This window comes from Phascolarctos cinereus, unplaced genomic scaffold (assembly GCF_003287225.1).
Source record: "Phascolarctos cinereus isolate Bilbo 61053 unplaced genomic scaffold, phaCin_HiC Scaffold_1;HRSCAF=81, whole genome shotgun sequence".
Taxonomy (NCBI): domain Eukaryota; kingdom Metazoa; phylum Chordata; class Mammalia; order Diprotodontia; family Phascolarctidae; genus Phascolarctos; species Phascolarctos cinereus.
Window position 1 is genome coordinate 282,005,055 of NW_027555514.1, and position 20,195 is coordinate 282,025,249.

Consider the following 20,195-nt stretch of genomic DNA (forward strand, 5'->3'; position numbering starts at 1 on the left):
AACGGAGGCATGCTGGTGAGGCGAGGGATGGCAGGGATGGAGGCCGTGCTGGCCAGAGTACCTACCGTAAGGGCCATACGCCGGCACTGCGCAGCATCAGAAACCAGGCAGGGGAGAGGGGAAAGGCAGAGACAGGGAGAGGGAACCAGAGACAGAGAGACGCGAGATGACTGAATGAACAAAATACTACCAACCAAAGCAGCCCCTGGACCCCAGCAAAGCCCGCATCTTCGCATCTTCGGGGCTCGGGCGGGGTCAGGCCCATCCATTCGTGGCCAAGGCCCCGGGAGGTGGCTCAACACTGGGACTCACTCCTTTCTGCATCCCCTGGGGCCGGCCTGAAGCTCCCCGGAGGATGGGGGAAGAAGGCCCCCTGCCCCAATCCTGGCTCCCTTCAAAGTGAGCTGCCCTTCTCTCTCTAGCCTGGGGCCTGGCTTGGGGGGCCCAGGCTCCTCTTCTGCGAAAGCTTCCTGAGGGCAGGAGCTGTTTCTGGTACACAATAAAGGCTTAATAAGTGCTGACGTACTGACGGCTGTTGGCTACCACCCCCTGACAGAGCTGCTTCAGACTGATGACAGCCAGGAAATCCTGCAGGACAGCAGAGCCTGGGGCCCAGTCAAGAGGGTCACACTGAATGGCTCTGGACCCTGTGGGTGGCCACAAGGACCACTCCTAGCCCAGGTCGGGAAGAAGCCACAGGCATGGTCACTGCAGGCCAGAGCTCTCCATCACTGTAGAAGGCATTCAGAAAACTCACCTCCAGCCTGGGACACTTCCCTACTGATCCAGGCAGGGTTCAGGGCCTGGGGCACTCCTGTGGAGGTGGGGGAAGGGAGAGGCTAGCCTCCTCCAGCTCTGACCCTGGCCTCGTGGCACGTGGTGAAAGTGGCTTCCCCTCTGACCATAGAATGAGGATGAGGTGGCCCCACGTCGAGGGGGCCCCACCCCCAGGACAAGGCTACAGAACAGGGGGCTGCTGGCCTTATCCTTCAGTGCCCAGCACGGGACCTTACTCCCAGAGATAACTGATAAATCTCTTTTTGATCAATGCCCTTCCCCAGGCAGCCTGCCCTGGGGCTTCTGGATGTGTGGCTGGCAACACCCCTAAGAGCGGGCATCCTGGCAAACACTGGTAACTTCCTTCTGAGGGCACAGCAGGAAGCAGGCTGGGGATGCAGAGGGTCAGGGCTGCAGGGCCTCCCCCAGGGTGTGGCCAGCCTGACCATAACCTCCTGCTGAGAACATGTTGGGGGGGGCAGCTGGGGAAGGTAGAGCATGATGAAGGGACCTTCTGGCCTGGGAGGCCCAGTGGAGAACACTGTCCTCCAGCACCCAGAAACCCGTGCTCTAGCACTAAGTCCGGGCAGGGGGGTGTGCTACACTTCCAACCCCAATTCTGACCAGCCCTTCTGGTTCCTGGGTCAGAGGACTAGCCTTCCTCTGTAGATGCTCTGCCCAACAGCGGGGCTCACAGCCAGCGCTGGTCTCTGCCTGCCCAGTACTCAGAGCACGGGAAGTGCTTACTAAATGCTGGTGACAGGGAGCACGTCACAGCGGCTTTCTCCAGCATGTCACAGGGGAGCTCAGAGACCAGTAAGAAAAGGGAGCAGTGCAGGTGTGAACACTGAGGGCTCTGGGAGGCCTCTTCTATCTGCAGCAGTCCCCTCCAACACAGAGGGGCCTCATCTCTCTCGGGGTCTCTGTTTGGACTCAGTCCTGGCTGGAGTCAAATCCCAGCCAGCTCAGCTCCCTGCCCCGGGGCAGACTGGGAACATCACATTTGTTTATCAGAGCTGACTTGGGACAAGAGGAAGGAGCCCTTGGACTCTTGGGTCTCCCACCCGGTCACCCAATAGCTTCAGTTTCCCTAACTGTAAACCAGGGAGCTTCTTATCTGAGACCCCTGGAAGGATGAATGGGGTCATCAGCAGAAGGAGCAGAAAAGCTATTGAGGTTGGCCCCACCCGACTCCAGATGGGGGGGGCCTCCTCCGGCACACCTCTCCATTCCCTTACCTTGGGCATTAAGCCTTTTGTCAGCATAGACCTGGTAGGTGAAGGCATGGCGCAGGGCCAGGGAGGCAAAGAACATCTCCACACAGATGATGAAGTCCTGGTAGCCGGCAGCCACGGTGCCCTCCCCAACTGACACCTCAGCGGAGTGGATCTTGGGGATGGCCCCGCACTTCTCCAGGATGGCCAGAAGCATGCCTGCCAGTGAGGAGACCAAGAAGGTGATGATGGGAGGCTCCAGGAAATGGGGAGAGGGGAGGCGGGGCCCGGCAACGGCTGCATGTGAAGAGCCAGGTGTCTGAAGGGCCTAGGAACTCAGTAGTGTGAGAGGGAAGCCCCAAAGTCAGTGGGACCTCAGGCTGCACTAAGAAGCCCTGCCCTTGAACCAAACAGTGACAACAGTCCTGGGCGGGGGGGGGGGGCGGCGGGCGGGGGGCCTCAGGGAGGAGGGGCAAGTTTAAGGAGGGACCAATTCAGGACGGGAGACAGCATGCCCCAAGGAGGGCAACCGGCTGGGTAAGGAACTGGGGATGTGGCTGCTGCCTTCAAGTATCTGAAGGGTCATCAGGTGGAAAAGTGGGTCTTTAAGAGGCCCACCCAGCCAGGGGACGTGACAGAAGGTGCCCTGCTTGCGTCCTGAGTGGCCGGCAGTGAGGAGAGCACTGAGGGGAGGGATGATGGGGGCCAGGACTCCCCTGTTCCTCGCCTTCTCGGAAGCAGCCCATGAAAGACCTCCATGTGGGCAGAGGAATCCACATCTACCCAATGAGCCCAGCAGCACATGTACCCCAGGGAGTGTGTGCAAGGAGGCCCGGGACAGCCACCGTCACTGCCAGAGGTCAGAGGAGCCAGGGGGCTTAGTCAACAGCGGAAGAGAGTATCTGGTTTCTCCTCACAAGGGAAAACCAGGGTCAGTCTAATGGGGAATGCCAACAAAGACTCGAGACCCAGTGTCCCCAACACGCTCACTTCTCGGCTTCCTTGGACCAAGCCGTCAACATGACAAAACCTGTCCCCAGACTCCCGGCCGTGCCAGTCAGCTGAGCACCTCACAGCAGAGCGGCCCGCCCCCTGAGGGGCCCTAGCCTAGGGCCGGTCAATCTGGGCCTGCATCATTCACTCAGTGTGGGCAACGAAGCCGCCTGGGAGAGCACAGTACGCGCCCGAGGCCATCCGGGGAGGGCCCTGGTGGCTTGGCCAAGGCCTGGTCCTGCCCAGTGGTGAGGGAGGAGCCTCACCTTGCCAGAAGGAGAGGAAGATGACAGACTTGACCATGAAGAATTTGAGGACGGGGCTGTAGGGGCTGAGTAGCTCGCGGGTGGCAAAGTAGAAGAGGAAGAGGGCGTAGAGGGCCAGGCTGACCGAGATGTTGTAAATGATTGTCACGTAGAGATAGCCGCTGGTGACGCTGCAAGAGGAAGGAGACGTGGGCACTCACGGCCTGGCTGGCACCAGGAGCGCTGCCAGGTGCCAGGGCCCCATGCCTCTATGTGGAGGGAGTCCTGCCATGTAACCTGGCAGAGGGTGGTATGTGGTGGGCAACGGGGATGCCCCCGTCATGTTCTCCTCAGACTAAAATGAAAATCAGTCTGTACTTCCTCAACAGCTGTTGGCAAGGAGTCCCTGAGCTGTGCCCTAGGGTCGAGAATGCCAGCCGGGGTGCCTCAGCATGCCAGGGGGAGTAAAGGAGGGACTTCCACAAGGAAGGACCGCCAGCTCCCACCAGAGTAGCCCAAGACGTCTCCTCTCCCCCGCCATTCCCAGCACATGCCTGCCAGGCTCCTGGCTTTGCCCCGCCCTCGTCCCTTTGCTTGGGTTAGCAGGATCTATCATCTGTGGGAATCAGAAGGCAGGGCCAACTGGAGCAGGGTCATGGGCTTCTTCCATGAGAGGGAGAAGGTCCCTTGACTCAGTTTCCCGGTGTGACACGTCTCCAAACCATACTGTGTGACTTTAAAAGCATCCCTCCTCCCACGGAAGGCACGGGGGGTGGGGGGAACAAACCACCCCCTTATTCCCCCCACTCCCAGGGTCCCACTCTCATCTGAGGAAGCTCACCTCCCCCTCCTCTCCCTACTCCCTCATTCCTCAATTTGGCCCCAATATGGGGGATACACTGCCCCCAAGCATCTGCTTACTCAAAGTCACCGTCCCGGTACTTCCCGAAGGCCTGGAGGATCACCGTGCTAATGGCCATGAGGGGCTTCACCACACAGAACTGCAGGGTGGCCTGAAAGGAACCAGAGAGAAGGTGAGGAGAAACAAGGCACACAGGGGACTGTGGGAACGAGGATGGGGAAGGGCCCGTCGCCTCCCTGGGCCTCAGTCTCCTCTTGTATAAAATGACGGGCTCGACCATACGATCTCTAACGTTCCCCCAGCTCCCACACCCCACACTGGCTGGCTGCCGCGAGCCCCCAGCTGGCACCAGCCGGCTCAGCCTGGGGCCAAGCAGCCTGCTTTCTCCTCCCGATGATGATGCCTCCCACGTTTGCCATCTATGCCTCCGAGCCCCTTCAGGCCCCTCCTCCCCGCTGCATCCCACAGCTGATTCTCCGGGGGACGGTTCCTGCGCCCCCTCGGACCTGTCGCGACCTACTTCCGAGCAGGGCTCTCAGGACTGCGCCTTTTCTAGATGTGGCTGGACGAACTCCGAGTTCCTGTGGCCCTCTGCTAACCTCCCTGGCCCCAACCAATTCAAATAATCACTTGCTTAGCTACAGGGACAATTCGCTCTGCCCTGGTTTCGCAGTCTCCCCTGGTGGCTCCAGCTCATTAAGTGGGGCAGTGCTGCACAACTCTCATTAAGTGTCCAAACAAAACTGTGATTCAGGAGATACATAACAACCCAGCCGGGGGGGGGGGGCAGGGGAACCGGTGACTTGTTTTGTAAAATACAAAAACTAAGGTTTAGGATGGCAGCGTAAGTGACCACTCGACGGTCTGCTAAGCTCTTTTGATCCTCGGCTAACCCTGTGACAGAAGGGCTACCTCAATTCCCATTTCACAGATGAGCAAACTGAGGCTGAGAGATTAAGGGACTTGCTTAGGGTCATGTGACTAAGCACCTGAAGTCAGGATCTGAATCACGGTCTTCCTGCCTCCAAGTCTGACATGCTATCCATGACTGAGCTGCCTTTCACAGACTCAATCGGGACGCTGAAGGTCTAATTCAACCCTTTCATTTTACAGATGAAGAAACGGAGGCCCAGGGAGGGTCCCAGCTCACCCGGGTGAGTGATACAGGCACTGATCTGGAGCTTCCACCTAGAGGAGGCTTGAGAGGAAAGCCCCCTAAGCCTGGCCCACCCAAGGACCACTGGCTCCACGCTGCTGGCATCGGCCAATGGAAACCTGGATGCCTCTTCACAGATACAAGGTGGGGTGGAGGGATAGGTCAGGAACACAACCAAAGAGGGCCAGTGGAAAAGTTGGGGCCAGCAAGGTCACCTCCGGGGATCACTCCCCTTTGCTGGGCCTCGTTTCTGGGCTCTGCAAAGGCGACCACCCACCCCTCAAGTCCCTCTTCTGACCCTGCTATTCTAGCTGACCCTCCAAGAACGTGTGAGCTCATCCCCAGAGCAGGGATCTCGGCTGCTCCTGACCTTGCCCCCTCCCCTGCTTCTCTGAAACGGACACCACCCCTCTCTTACTGCCTCGTCTGAAAGAGATGCTTAACAGACACTCGTCAAGGGGAGTGGGCTGCCATCTTTCATTGCTTATATACCACAACTGAGTTAGCCCCGCTGTGTCTCTCTACATTCACATGGGAACGTCCCACAACTTTGAATTCTTCAGACGCTGGAATTTCATGACTCACATAACTGGAATTCATGCCACACATCACTGGAATTCACACATCACTAGGAAAAAGAATGGTATTAGAAAACAGGCCTTGGTTTCCTTAGAAAGGAAAATCCCTTTCTGAGAATCCATTCTGAGATGCTTGGGCCAGCCAAGAGCACTGAGCCATTCCCCAAAGACGACAATCCACCTACTTTCATCTTCCATTCAATTCTGGGCCCGGTTTGTGCGCCAGCCGCAGCGTCTGTCCAAGAGACGCATACCGCCGGACCATTCCTCTGCTCTGTCTGTCCCGCCGCAAAGCAGCATCGGACAGAAGGCACTCTTCAGCCACGATGCCGATGAAGGTGAGCTTGATGCCGGATTTCATACAGAAGACTGCAATGCTTGGAGGCTTTGTGCAATGAGCACCACGTCCTCAGCCACTGGGGGCAGCCTGAGCACCTGCTCCTCTCCTGGGAATCTCTCTTCAGTTTCAATTCCTACCGGACCGACATCCTTCAGGACGGGGCACATGCCTGTGGTGAGAGCTTGTGTCCCTGTTTCAGGCTTGCTGAGCGCTGACAAGAGTTCTGACCTAGTTTTCAAAAACTCTTTATTTTTCACACGTGCATGAAGTCACAGGAGGCGGCAGACGGCCTTCCAGGCCATGAGGTATTAGTGTGTGCCAACTCACCCGTGGGGAATGGCTCTTGGTCAGTGGGATCGGGAGTTCTGTGAGGGCAGGGACTGCCTGGTTTTTGCCCCTTTTTGTATCCCCAGTGCCCGACATGACACATAGTAGGTGCTTAATCAATGCTGACTGACTGACCATTTTGTCCTATAGAATCAAATTATTTTCTACAAGTCAAATATAAAGAGTTGTGTCTTGTTTTCTCTATAATGGTGAGGCAATTGAGCACTGTAGAGTTGCATAACACTTTACAGAATCATTTGCCCGAAGCCCGCCTGTGTCCTTCTCAGCGTTCCATCCAGGCTGAGCCCAATAAGGGTGTGGATGACCTTATCAAGACAGTAAATAAAACACGAGTCAGTAGGCAGTCTGGTGATTGACTCTGAGAAAAAAAATGTAATCAAGTCCATAATTTTTTCCAGATGGAAAAAATTTTTTCCATTTTTCCCAATTTTCTCCTTCTTTCAGGAATCTTAACATTTGATCCCTCAAAATGTGGCAGCTCCAGCACGGATCACCTTTGTCCTATGTCTTTCTCAAGTTACCCACTGGGGACTGGGATGTGATTGTCTGAATGTGGTGGTCCCAGAGTCAGCGATGGAGAAGAAAACCTGTTGTAGAAATCTTGGCAGGCCTTTTCCATTTTTATTCCATTGATCATCCTTCTGGCTTCATCAGGAAGTGTTGTTGAGATGTACCAGTTTCACTGGGTCTCCCACTAAGCTTTCAGTCAGTGGGATTTCCTCCCATGGCATCTTGCCATTTTATGAAGGGGAACTGCTCAAAATCTTCTACCATCCTTCTCAGGAAGCTCTGACAAATTAAATTCTAGTTTGAATTGGCGTCGCCCTTAGCTGCCACCTATCCGATAGGCTGGCAAGGTGGTCAAGCGTTGGATAGCCGAGGTGGTTTGCTCAGTTTACGCTGACTAAGCTTCCTTAGGAACTAGTGATAGTCTGTGTCCATGTATATTCTTTTATCCATTACAAATTCTGAGGCACCAATAGCCGGCTTAATAGATTAGACTGGAATTGTCTCAATTCCCTGCAACAGCTTCTTCTCACTTTTACTCTAATTCATTATTAACTTGTTCTAACAAATCCACCACATAGACAACTGATTTGGAAATAATTCTCACCTCAGTACTCAGAAGTTTCCCATTAACATACAATCAGTGTCATTTTTTGTGATGTTATTTGGAACTAATCATGTTCAATGCCTCCCAGATCTTTTCTTGAAGAAAATATATATATTTTTTTCCAAGCAGCAACTCAGATTTATTTGTAGCTTAAGATCTGGGGATAAGCAAGGATAACAGCTTAAACAATACATGGGATCCTTCCCCTTTATGATGAGTGGAGTGTACGTCACTTTGGACCACGGCTGACCCCACAGCCATCAGGAATGAGATGTTTCTCAGCTAGCGTGTCCCCACAGTCATCTGCATTGAACTCTGTGAAGTCCCACTTCTTTGACGTGTGGATCTCCTGGCGACCAGGGGACTTAAATCTGGCCCTGCACAAAGCCTTGATCACGTGCTCTTTGTTCTGGACTTTGGTGCGAATAGACATATCACCCTGGTTGTTTCCCAAGGGCACCCTAGATGCCCATTTGGAACCTACTGGGCCTGGCACAAGACAACACTTTGTCGATTCGAATAACAAGGAAAGGGTGCAGTCAAACACAGATGCGGACGCCATCTTTGCCACAACTCTTCACCATCCATTTGTTGACACAGATCCGTTCAGCCTCCAAGGTTCCGAGGGCAGCTGTTCACAGGCATCAGACACCGTATGACCACAGAATGGGAATTCATCCGCTTCCGCCTTTTCTCACCCTAGGTCACAAATCCGTAACGAGGCGTCAGGGATGCCTCAGCAGACACGTGATCTCGGATATGGCGTGCTCTTGCAGTATCTGTAGCAACAGGCTGGGAGGCAGCACAGAGTCAACGCGAAGAGAAAATATTCTCAATAGATGGAGGGGAGGCTCCTGGGTTGTCTACGAGTCTTTGGCCTCATTTGTGACTAATGTTCCAGCACCTTTTTTTTAGTAGTCTTCCCCTCTGCTGGCTACTGCACTGAAGTTACCAAGTATTTAAAATACACGTCAGTTTAATTTGGATGGGTCATAAATTGGGTCATAAATGAGTCATTTGTAGACTTTTCTACTGCTATCCTCTGTGACAGATTTTAGTAAGAAGCTATAATTATCTTTATCCTGGTCTTTTTACAAACAATCCTTATGAACCCTGCAAGAGGAGCTGAACAAATATCTTATGAAATAATGTTTTTTATTGCCTTTAGATGAAGGATGAGACCAGCTCCCTCATTGCCTCTCACAGGAGAATCTGTGGGTCCCCCCGGCACTCAGTGAACATTCCTAGAGGGAGCTGAATGGTACAGTGAGTAGAACACTGGGCCCAGAGTCAGGAAGACCTTAGTTTCAGCTTCATATCACCTATCACATATACTTCTCAGAGTGGCTAATGTGGCAAAAAAGGAAAATGCTGGATGTTGGAGGGGATATGGGAAAACTGGAACACTAATGCATTGTTAGTGGAGTTGTGAACTGATCCAACCATTCTGGAGAACAATTCTCAACTATGCCCAAAGGGCTATAAAACTGCATACCCTTTGATCCAGCAACACCACTATGAGGTCTATATCCCAAAGACCTTCAAAAAAGGGAAAAGGACCTGTTTGTACAAAACTGTTCATAGCAGCCCTCTTTATGGTGACTAAGAATTGGAAATCAAAGGGATGCCCATCAGTTGGGGAATGGCTGAACAAGCTGTGGTAAATGATCATGATGGAATATTACTGTGCTATAAGAAATGACAAGCAGGATGATTTCAGAAAAACCTGGGAAGCTTACATGAACTGATGCAGAGAGAAGCTAACAGAAGCAGCAGAACATTATACACCATAACAGTAATATTGTTCAACGAACACCTGTGAATGACTTTGTTCTCCTTGGCAATGCAATGATCCAAGACAATCCCAAAGAACTCATGATGAAGCATGCTATCTGCCTCCAGAGAAAGAACTGATATTGCCTGAATACAGATTGAAGCATGCCATTTTTCACTTTCTTTCCTTCATTTTTTTCTTTTATTCGAGTCTTCTTGTACAAAATGACTAATATGGAAATGTTTTACATAGTTGCATGGGTATTACCTACGTCTGATTGCTTACTGACTCAGGGAGGGAGGAACAGAATTTGCAACTCAAAACTTTAAATAAAGATGTTAAAATTTTCTTAAAAAATTTTATTTATTATGGGGAGGGATTTTAGGAGGGGTAGTGGGAGACATATTGGGGAAAACTATTGTGAGATTTAAAAACAAAAGATATCAATAAAAAACTTATTTTAAAAAAGAAAAAAAATCCAGCTTCAGACACTTACTAGCTGGGGTGGGGAAAGGGGGGGGAGCAAGTCACTGAAGCTGTTTGCCTCAGTTTCCTCAACTGTTAACTGACAATACTAAGAGCAGATACCTCTCAGGGTTGCCATGAGGATCAAATGAAAACATCTGTCAGGGCTTAGCTCCGTGCTGGCACATACGTAATTAGGTGCTGAAGAAAAGCTTCTTCCCACAGGGACCCTTAACCTATGGAATGTGAACTTCAAAAGATGTTTTTAAACAATGGTTTCAATATGAATGAGCTGGCTTCCTTTAATCCTACGTATTTTATTTTGGGCCTTTAAAAACATGACAGTCTGAGAAGTCCCTAAGATTCACCAGACTGCCAAAGTGGGTGGGGGACACACAAAAAGGGTTAGTGACCCCGGCTTTGGTGTGTTTGTTCACTGGTCATTAGGCAAGGAGCTCACATGCAGAGTACTAAGAGTCCTAAAATCGTGGTACAAAAGGAAGGGGGCCACATCATTCACCTTTGCTTCGTGGGCGCCATGGTCAAGGAATCCAGCACCTATAGGTGACGGACCATTCTGAGCTGAGCGAGGCTGGTGTTTGGAAAACTGACAGTGCATCCCTGGATGAAGGCTTTCCAGCACGGCAGACTGCCAGATGCATTGGCACACCCTTCCAGGATGCCACTGGCATCTCTTCACCACTGGCTAACCTTCCAGGACCCGCTGGCATCTTCTCATCACAATACAGCTTCAGATTAGGTCTCTGGCTAGGCCCATTCCCGACTACGGACCTGTAATTCTCATCAAAGCTACTACAACTTGACTCAGGGAGGTAAACCTAGTCTTCCATGTTTGAACAAATACTTAAAAATATAACCTTGATCAGAAGAAAATACCATGAAACAAAACAATTGCTTATGGCTTTCAGTTTGCCGTACAACATGACTCTGGGCCTGGCAGGCGTGACACGGACGGTCAAGGGTCAGGTGCTGTTTCCAGGGGCTCAGAGAGCAGCCCCAGACTGAGGCCAGCTCTTTTGACCGTCTTTGTGCCAGGAGGCAATGAACAGTGCCCTCTAGGATGCTGGTGGCCTTTCTCAAGGTCTTTGCCCAAAAGACACACTCTACTTTCACTGGATTTGAACTGGCTGCATTCTGACATTCCTGTGATACCCACCAAGACCGAGTAAGAACCGATCTGAGCACAAGTGCCGGGTTCCAGCCTCCAGTGGGGCATTATCAGAAAGGACACAGGCCTGGGAACCAGGCAGACTGGACTCTGGACGCAGGCCCAGGGCCAATCAGGCGTCGTACTGAAGAGAACCCACGGGGGTAAGAACAGAGCTGGGGGGGGGGGTGTTCACAATTAGAAGTCAACGGTAGAGATGGCAGGGGGCGGGGGTTGTGTGTAGAGATCGAGAAGGAACAGGGCCATTTAACCAAACTGGCTTCAAGACTAAAATTATTTCCTTTGTCCGTCTCAGCAATCCCATTTTAAGGAATTTTAGACCCTGACAGGGTAGGAAGGGAAACATTTGTCACCAGGTGCCGGTGGCTGGCAAAACCAGAAGAAAATCAAAAGCCCGGAGTCCCCGTGGGCCCTGAGCCCAGAACAGGAGCGTCTCACTTAGATCTGGGCATTGTTTACTCTTTCCCTGAAAGTCTTGAAAGAAGCAGGACAGTGAGTGAGCACGGGGCTGGGAAGATGTGGAGAGAAGCAGGAGCGGGTCCTCTTTGGCTCAGAGCCACCCTATCTGGGGGACAGGGGGGAAGGGGCAGCTCCCATCAGCCACCGCTCCAACCCACACCCTCGAGAGGCCGCCCAACTGGAGCACAAGCTGAGCTGCCATGGGCTTCTGCGTTCTCCCTGCTAACCCTACGGCGCTGAAGGGGCCAAAGAGGATGGCGTGGGAGGCCTGGGGCAGAGGGCTGAGAGGGCAGCATGGCGCAGCAGGCCTGGAGTCCAGGCCGATTTCACACCCTTGAGCAACATCGGGCCATGCTGCCTGGGAGGCTAAGGCTCGACTCCACGGGCTGATTCTTGGGGACCTCTACAAGACAAGGCAGAACGGCCACGTGGGGGGCCTGCTGTGAGCCCCTACACGCGCGATAAGCAGTGAGAGGTCTGAACAGTCTGGACGGGATCTGCATTGTCATGCACCTCACACCAACCACAACCCCACAGCCTCCTGACCTCCAGGTTCAGCTGATGCAAAGCTCTCACATGGTTCACAATTTTCCCCACGTCCCCGCCCCCACGCACTGCACCCCAGACACAATGACTAAGCGTCTGGGGCCGGTTCCTCCTCCCAAAGGGCTCCATCATGGGGACTGAGCCCCCAGCTGGGACTCCCACTTCCCTAACGAGATGGTGAACGGCTCCCGGGGGCCTATGGTGATGTGTATTTAGAAAGGAAATGAGAAGAGACTAGTCTTCTGGCTGCCTTTACACTGGGGCTGAGTGTGCAGGGCTCCCCTGGAATCCTCTCCTTCTACTCTCTTGTAATGGACTCAGCTGTCTCTCCATTCGACAGCAACATAGCACAAGACCGCTGGACAGGGACCGCTCCCTTCCATGGGCCTGCCTCTGTTTCCTCATCTGTCCCTGCCCACACCCAAGCCTACGCTCCTGAGTCTTTCAGCTCCCAAATCTTCTGACTCAATAACCCTGGTGACGAGCCATCTCCCCGGTCCACAAGTCTGGTGCCCACTGCCCAGGGAGGTGACCCTCAGCCTCATACCTGTTTGCAGAACCTGAGGAAGCCAATAGAGTACGTCTTCCCCCAGAGGCAGCAGGTACCGTACATACAGCTCGACCTACATGAGAGACAGGAGGGTGAGCACAAAGCTGTGGGAGATAAAGTGAGGGCAGGGGGTGGGGAGCACTGGTGAGGCCAGCCGAAATGAAGGCCGTATGATAAAAATGCTCAGCTCTGGGGCACTGTTCTCCCTTCACCCCTCTGTAGCACTGGGGAGCCCAAAGAGGAGAGTGGGGAGGTAGCCGGAACGCTGCAGGAAAGGCCCAGGGGAAAGAGACGGGCCAGAAAGAGCAGAGAACAGCCGTCCACAAACCCGGCCCGGGGCAGGGCAGATCAGCCTGAATGTTTCTGCAACTGAACTAACATGGGGATTCTAGCCCCGCCGCACCTCGTGCCATCCTCTGCACACACGTGGCGCTCCCTCACCGCCAGCTGAACCGGGCCAGGCACCACAACAGGCAGAGAGACAGGCCAGAGCTGTGGCCACGGTGGACACACCTGTACTGACCAGGAGGGACTGAGGCCCGTGGAGTCAAGGCTCCTTGCAGGGTGGGCCTTGTCCAGCCTCTTCCCCACTCCTGAGACAGGGCACCCTCAAAAGAGCCAGGCCCAGGGTAGCAGAGACAGAGTTTAAGGGAGGGGGAGTGAGCTGCCAAGCGGAGCAGGGCTCCGGGGAAGGCCGGGTACTCACTCAATGGACTTCCCTCGGATCTCCGACATGATGGCACTCTCTCCTCCAAGGTATTCATAGCAGAGGCTCAGAAAGTTGTAGATGACAAAAGCTGTGGAGAAAAGGCCCCATGAGGCCACAAGTCAGCTTCTGAGACACAACGTGAGGGCGGGGCTTTACTCCCCCCTGGGCGCGATGCCCTTCAGTGCTGGACGGAGCATGTCAAAAGGAGACCGGGCTGGTCCCGAAAATGACAGGGGAAGCAACCTGGGCTCATCCCCACCACGGTCACAGGAGGTGAGGGAGAAGGCAACAGTGGGCAGAGATCTGCGGCCAAGCCAACGCTGGGGCGGTCCTAAGAACTAGGACCTCTCCCCACACAGCTCTCTGTCTCATCGTCAGCACCAACCACGGCCTCTCCAAGGACAAAGCTGGAAGCAGAATGAGCTGGCACGATGGAGGCCGGGAGACGGGAGGAGGTCGACCGCACCAGGGTGGGCTGTCGCAGAAGGGACGCTGGGCTCAGACCTCACAGCACAACCTCCTACGCCCGGCTGGGGCCGGTCCCTCCAGCCCCGGAAGCCCAGTTTTCTCACAAGCCTGGCACCACATCTTCCCCAGGGCCACAGGGAGGGAAGGGCCCAGTGCAATGGAGCGAGCTGGTGTTTCTCTTAATCCTCCATGTTTGTAAAGGGGAAGGGCGTGAGGGGAGGTGGGAGGGAGAAAATGTGGACCTGGAATTAAAGTGGAATCTGAAAAAACACATAGATAGCAGTTCTCAGGAGCAAGAAGGGATGTGAATGACACCAAGCTACGTAACTGGAGGGAAGGAGAGGAAAAGTCCATCTGCCAATCACAGCCAGGGGACGATACAAGGAGGCAGGTACCAGCCTCGTCACACAGGGAGGGACGACCCATGAAAACCAGGAAAACAGCAAGGGCCCGGCACGAGCCCATCTTGGGGCCCGTAAGCAAGGAGAACAGGGGCACGGCCGTGTGGAGCCAGGATGGGACCCACGGGGGACACTGGCACAAAGGGGCTTACACCATGAGGAGGTCGACAAGTACATCTAAAACCACACACATTTGCAAAGTAGTTAAACCCAAAGTAATCTGGGAGGGAGGCTGCTGGCCACTGGGGGACTGGAAAGGGCTTCATGCAAAGGGGTAGGCTTCTTGAGATGGGAGGGCAGAGGGAGGGCACTCCAGGCTGAGGGGATGGCTGGGGACAAAGACACCAAGATGGCGGCTGGAATGTCACAGGTGAGGAACAGGACTGAAGAGAGGTGAGGGAGTGATGGCGGGGGAGGCCTGAAAGCTAGGCCAGGGCGAGGCGGTGACAGACTTCACAAGCTAAACAGAGGAGTTCATATTTGATCCTAAACTCTTTTTCAAAAAAGATAACTATTTTGATACAACTGGCTTCCTACATATTTTTGCATTTAAACACATGATTTTGAGAAGGCTCCACGGGCTTCACCAGACTGCCCAAGAGGCCCAGAACACCAAAATGGTTAGAGGCACAAGGAACAGCAGGAGTTGGCTGGGTACAGAGGCTAGCACGGCGAGATGCGCCCTTAAGGAAAACCACTTGGGCAGCAGCGTGGAGGACGGACAGCAAATGCGATGCGTTCACCACAGGGCATGTGCCCATGCTGAGGGAGGGACTAGCGGTCTGCCAAAAACCTGGCTTTGGGGTCTACCAGCCTCTCAAGTCTCCAACAATCTAAAATCAGAAACTGCCCAGTTGGAAAAGACGTTCAAAGTCATCTGGTTCAGCCTCCACTCACTCGCTGCATCCTATGGGCAACATTTCTATGAGGGGTTCAACGATGCTTCTCCGAAGACCTGAACTCATGCCCCTCTCCAAGACAGCCCATTTCCACGTTTAATTGTGAGGTGGTTTTATCTTACAAGGAGCTGAAATCTGCCTCCCTTCCCCTTCGACTTCAAACCATAAAATCTCACAGTGGGATGAAACCTCAGGAGTCACTTTCTCAAACCCATCTGAGAACAGAAATACCCTGTTCAGCTTCCTCAAAAAAGTGGTGAGGCAGCCTCCTGCTGAGGTCCTGCAGGAATGGGGATCCTCAGGCAGGACTGCTGCCTCCTGAGAGGAGCCTCTTCCCTTCTGGCCAGTTCTTACTGGGAGGAAGGAAGGCTTCCCTAGGAGGAGCTGAGATCAGCTTCTTGGGGGCTCCTAATCTGACTGTCTTCCATAGGCTACCCCTTGAAATGCTCAAAGGCAGACGGACTTTCCCTCCACTTCCTGCCTCTCCCTTCCCCGCCCCCTCCAAGTTCTGTTATCTCCAGATGAAACATCCTCAGCTCCTCTGATACTCAGAGAAAATGTTCTGGAGTGGAGGTTGGGGGCCGGCACCTTCCCTACAGAGTGGTGTCCAGAAGGGACCAGGGTCCTCGAGAGGATGGCTGAGAAGAGGGCAGAAGCTAGCAGGACAGGCAGCATCTAGACATCACCCTTCTGTCAATACAGCCCAAGATGGCACCCGTCTGCTCTGGGCTGCCCACTGGCTGCCCTTCTCGCTGCAGGAGCCTGAGGCTGAGCTTACCAGGGGGCAGGTGACAAGCCCCAGGAGGCCAGAAGCTCTCTTACTTTGACCAGTCCTCTGCCCACCCCCTCATGGCAGGAGCTCCTGGACACCAGCAGGGGGGTGAGAAGAAGGCAGACCTCGGGGCAGCTAGGAAAAGGCTCTGGCCAGAGCAGCTGTCTCCACATACACACAACAAAGCTGCCCCAGGAAGGATTAAAGGGCACAGTCAAATGGGGAAATAAGAACTCTGCCCTCAGCGAGGGCATTTACCTAGATTGGAAATGGAGTTTTGACTGAAAACAGCAAAGGATCCTCTCCCTCAAGTGGCCCTGCTCTTAGAGGCAGTCTGAGAGGCAGAGCCTCAGTCTCAGAGGAAGGCAGCGGGGAAGAGTTGCAGGCCCCCTCCCCATTCTGGATCCGCCGACCCCCTCGGCCTGCCACTCATTACCCCCCAGTGTCCAGACATAGGCTTGGCTCCAGCCCCCTTCCAGCATTCTAATCCTTAAAGGGACTGCCACCCTCCCAAAACCAAGGACTGCAGCCCCTCCCCAGAATGAGCGTACAGACACCTGAACGGACCCCTGCATCTTCCCGGGGAGCCCGTTCCCGAATATTCTTAGCAAGGAAAGAGCCTCCAGAATTCTCAACTTGGCGACTGAGCTGTGCCGCTACCAAGTTCTCCAAGTGGGGGTGAGGGGCCCCCGTCCAGCCCTACACTGGGGTGGGGGTGGGGGTCTTCCCTGACTGCCCCCTGGGTCCTCAGCTATAGTTTCCTGGCTTCCTCCCAGGGCCTGCCCCTCTGTCTCCTCTTGCTCCATATGCCCAACACTGTCTAGCTTTGTCTTCATCCACACTGACAGCCAGATGTCCCTTGGTGCTAACGAAATCCTGCCTTAGACAATGAGTCGCTGAGCGAGGGGCCTCAGTTTCCTCACACATGACGTGAGTGGGTGGGACTGGGTAGCCTGGGAAGTCTCCCAAAGACCCAGGATACAGTGAGCCCTCTCTCTGCCTCAGTTTCCTCATCTGCAAGGCCTCGAGGCTCCCACTAGCTTTCAGTCCACACCACTGGGAAATCACACCCTACCCAATGACCGGCAACGCAGCCTCCTGTCCACTGTCCTTTTCTGCTATTTCCTCACTGGGTCACTCGGGCTTCCTAACTTTCTTCCAGGATTATGGCCATCCTGGGCAGTCTGAGGCTGGAAACGGGAAGTGTCACAGCTGGACAGTGGAGACCACGCTACCCCGGGCCCGTGTCTGGTCTCTCCCAAGAGACTGTTGGAGTCTCTTCAGGGCTAGGGCCTTCCTGCCATTTCCTGGACCTCTCAGTGACCCTAAAGAAGCAGGTGCTCCCCCAGGGCAAAGCCGCAAGCAGGGGCCCAGACGTGGCCTTGCTGGGACTCTGGCTTCTCTCTGCTGACAAGGCTGGCCATGGTCAGAAAAAGGCCGGATGAGCAACCCTCCGTTAATAGACATATTTATACCAGAACCAGACATAGGCTTGAATGATAACAGAGAGAATGAAGATGCTTCATGAAGGCCTTCTTGGCTCCCAGGGTGGCTGGCCTACAGTGGCCCAGGCTGTGGACTGCGAGTCCAAGGTCTGGCTGGCCAAGTGACTCCACTGTTTTCAGATACCATCTGTTTGTCTGTGAGATGAAGGGGCCAGTGAAGGTCCCTGCCAGCCCCGGGGCCTCAGATCACCCAAAGCTCTTTGCAACATCTGAAGGAAAGGAAAGACACTTCCCTCTTGGGGGTGACCTGGGGGCAGGGGAATGGAGGACATGACCTCTGCTGACCTGAGTCTTCTCCTTTCTTACACAGTTCAGCCCCGTGTGGTCACAAACCTGTCCCAGCACAAGTCTGGGACTTCCCAGTGTGCATTTGGATAGAAAGCTGGCAAACAGAAAGCCTGGGGAGATGGAAAATGAAGATAACCTTGGAGAAGCCCCTAAATCTGGGACAGCTCACGTCTCCTCCCCTTCCATGAACTGCAGGGCCCCCTGCTCCTTCCCAGAAGTCAGAGAGGAAAATAGGAAAAGTGAAGGAGTGTTATGAGAATCTCTCTTTCTAACACTAACACACACACACACACACACACACACACACACACACACACACACACACACACACACGCCCCATTCTCCAGCTCTGCACGGGCACAGCTGCCACCCAACACCTGATCAAGGACCCACAGAATAAAGCAACTGAAGACAAGCCATCCCAGGTGCCACGGGGGGAGAAGGCAGGAAGTCAGCCCCACTGACCAGAGACACCGAGAGCTGGTGACCTTTGGGGCGGCCCGAACCCCGGCAGATGTTTCAGTGTTTGCAAACACCCTCAGAGAAAGGGAGGGGAGAATGGCCGTTGCTAGGAGATGAGTTTCACAGGGCACCAGACTTCCTGCTTGGCTCTGGCCCGACTTTGTTGGGGGAGGCGCAGGAGGGGAACAAAGATGGCCTATGGGGCCCGGGAGGGTCCGCCCACCATCTGCCACCACCTCTCGGCCTTTGTCAAAGGGCTTAGGAAACTGGCTGGCCCCTCGGGCAGAGGAGGTGCCCAGGACGCTAGAGGAGGCCCAGCTGATGGCAGCAGAAAGCCGGAGGCCCCTTCCTGGCCACGGAAGTGAGCGTGGGGCTCTGCCACGACCACAGGGAGGCCCTATCCCCGGGGCCGCCAGACCTCTGCTCCCAGAGAAACAGGCAAACAAAGCAGCCTTCCCGGCGAGCTCCTCTAGTCCCTTCAATGCCTCCCTTCCACCCTGGAGGCCTCGGGGACTTGGCTTCATGACGGCTCTGGGGGAGGAGCCGTTTGTATGAAGAGGGAGAATTCTGGGGGGCTCACTCGGGCTTCCAGGGCGTGTGTTTACTCTGTGCCTCAGTTTCTTCCTCAAATGGGAGGTCGGGGCTTTCTCTGGATGCTTCCAGGGGCAGCAGGCGGCTCATGGAGAGAGGCTGGCACTTTGAGGAAAAGGCATGACTTCCCCCTACCAGTATCAGGAGGGCTTTGAGGAAGGTGAAGAAATAGGGCCTGGTGGTCAGGGCAGGGAACAGAAGGGGAAGAGCCCTGGGCTTCTGCCTCAAGGCCTGGTCCCTTCATTTACTCGTCCCCAAACACACTGAGTGCCTCAGTTTCTATGTCTGTAAGCCAGGGCCTGGCTGGCATTGCCCACCTCCCAGGGCTGCTGCTCCATCGTTGGGAGGGGGGAGGAGCAGCCTCTTCTGCAGGGGCCATGCTCCAGAAGGGGCTCTGCCCACTTGGCCCCTGGGGCAGGTGAGTGTGTCTGGAGTGGACCTGGGCAGCGGGGCCAAAGACAAGGACAGGCTAAAAGCCATGGGATCTCCACCCTGATCACTCCCTGCCCCCATCGGGATGGGCCAAGAGAAGAAGTCTGTTGGAAGCAGCCTCCCGCACAGGGAGAGGCCCAGGAGCCTCTGCCCCCAACTCTGCCTCCCATTTCCCAATCTAGACAATGGGACGTGTGCCTGTGCCCTCCACCACGTCAGGAAAGCTGAGCAAATGGAGCACTGAGGAAACTGGCCTTCATGCCAACCATGACCCCAGAAAAATGAGGCTGGGAACACCCACCCCAACAGTAAGCAGGCCAAGCAGTGGAGCCTGCAGCCTGGCGGCTTCCCAGGGGGCAGTGGCAGCAGAGGACGCTGGGGAGAAGCAGGCACTGCCTGGCATCGAGGCTCCCGGACTAGGCAACGTTCCCTTCCCTGGCACCTGGGCTGGCTCCCGTGCCCCAGCACGCTCCTTACCCTCGTAGCAGTCGCGCACGGTGCCAAAGTACACATAGTACTGGTCATTGGTGAAGAAAAGCAGGCTGAGCCAGGAGTCGAAGGCGTAGATGGGCACGATGAAGAGGATGCGGACGATGTAGCGCTGCTCATTGGGGCAGCTGTAGCAGCGCAGGTGTCTGTAAATCTGGGGGCAGAGCCACGAACGGCGCCGTGAGCCAAGGGGAGGGGGCTCGGGGACTGCCACCAGAGACTCTCAGGGCCCCGGGAGGCTGCGGAATGGGGGCATCTGGGGAGCTGGGGGCCACTGGCACGAGGCAGGGGGCCTGTGGCTGGTGATCTGGCCCACGTGGACCACTGAGGCCTGGATTAGGGGCTAGAACATGTGGCTGGCTCCAGCAGCTCTCAGAGCTTTGGCCTCCAACTATGAAAGGGGAGAACACTGGTAGTGCCCATCTCCTGAAGGGCCTCTGGAGCCCCTAACATGGGCAGCAGTGGCTCTGGGAAGTCAAAGGAAGCTCCCAGCGGCCCTAGGAAGCTTCCTGGGATACTGGGAGGATGAAATAAAGACCAGGAAGTGGTCTGGAAAAGGAGCCCACTCC

The 20,195-nt window shown here is 54.7% G+C and overlaps 1 protein-coding gene across 3 annotated transcripts in view; it reads right to left on the bottom strand.

Moving 5' to 3' along the window:
- The window catches only part of TMEM184B (transmembrane protein 184B), a 51,125-nt gene that overhangs the window by 3,256 nt on the left and 27,674 nt on the right, over positions 1–20,195 (bottom strand). For 2 of the 3 annotated variants that reach the window (XM_020982594.2, XM_078147366.1), the window contains exons 3-9: positions 19,615–19,780; positions 13,317–13,407; positions 12,608–12,683; positions 4,151–4,242; positions 3,251–3,420; positions 2,016–2,210; positions 66–86 (exon numbers count right to left, since the gene is read on the bottom strand). In XM_020982594.2, coding sequence (XP_020838253.1) covers positions 66–86; positions 2,016–2,210; positions 3,251–3,420; positions 4,151–4,242; positions 12,608–12,683; positions 13,317–13,407; positions 19,615–19,780 — 811 coding nt within the window. The remainder of the gene's footprint in view (positions 1–65; positions 87–2,015; positions 2,211–3,250; positions 3,421–4,150; positions 4,243–12,607; positions 12,684–13,316; positions 13,408–19,614; positions 19,781–20,195) is intronic. The other variant, XM_020982595.2, reaches the window with a different exon arrangement.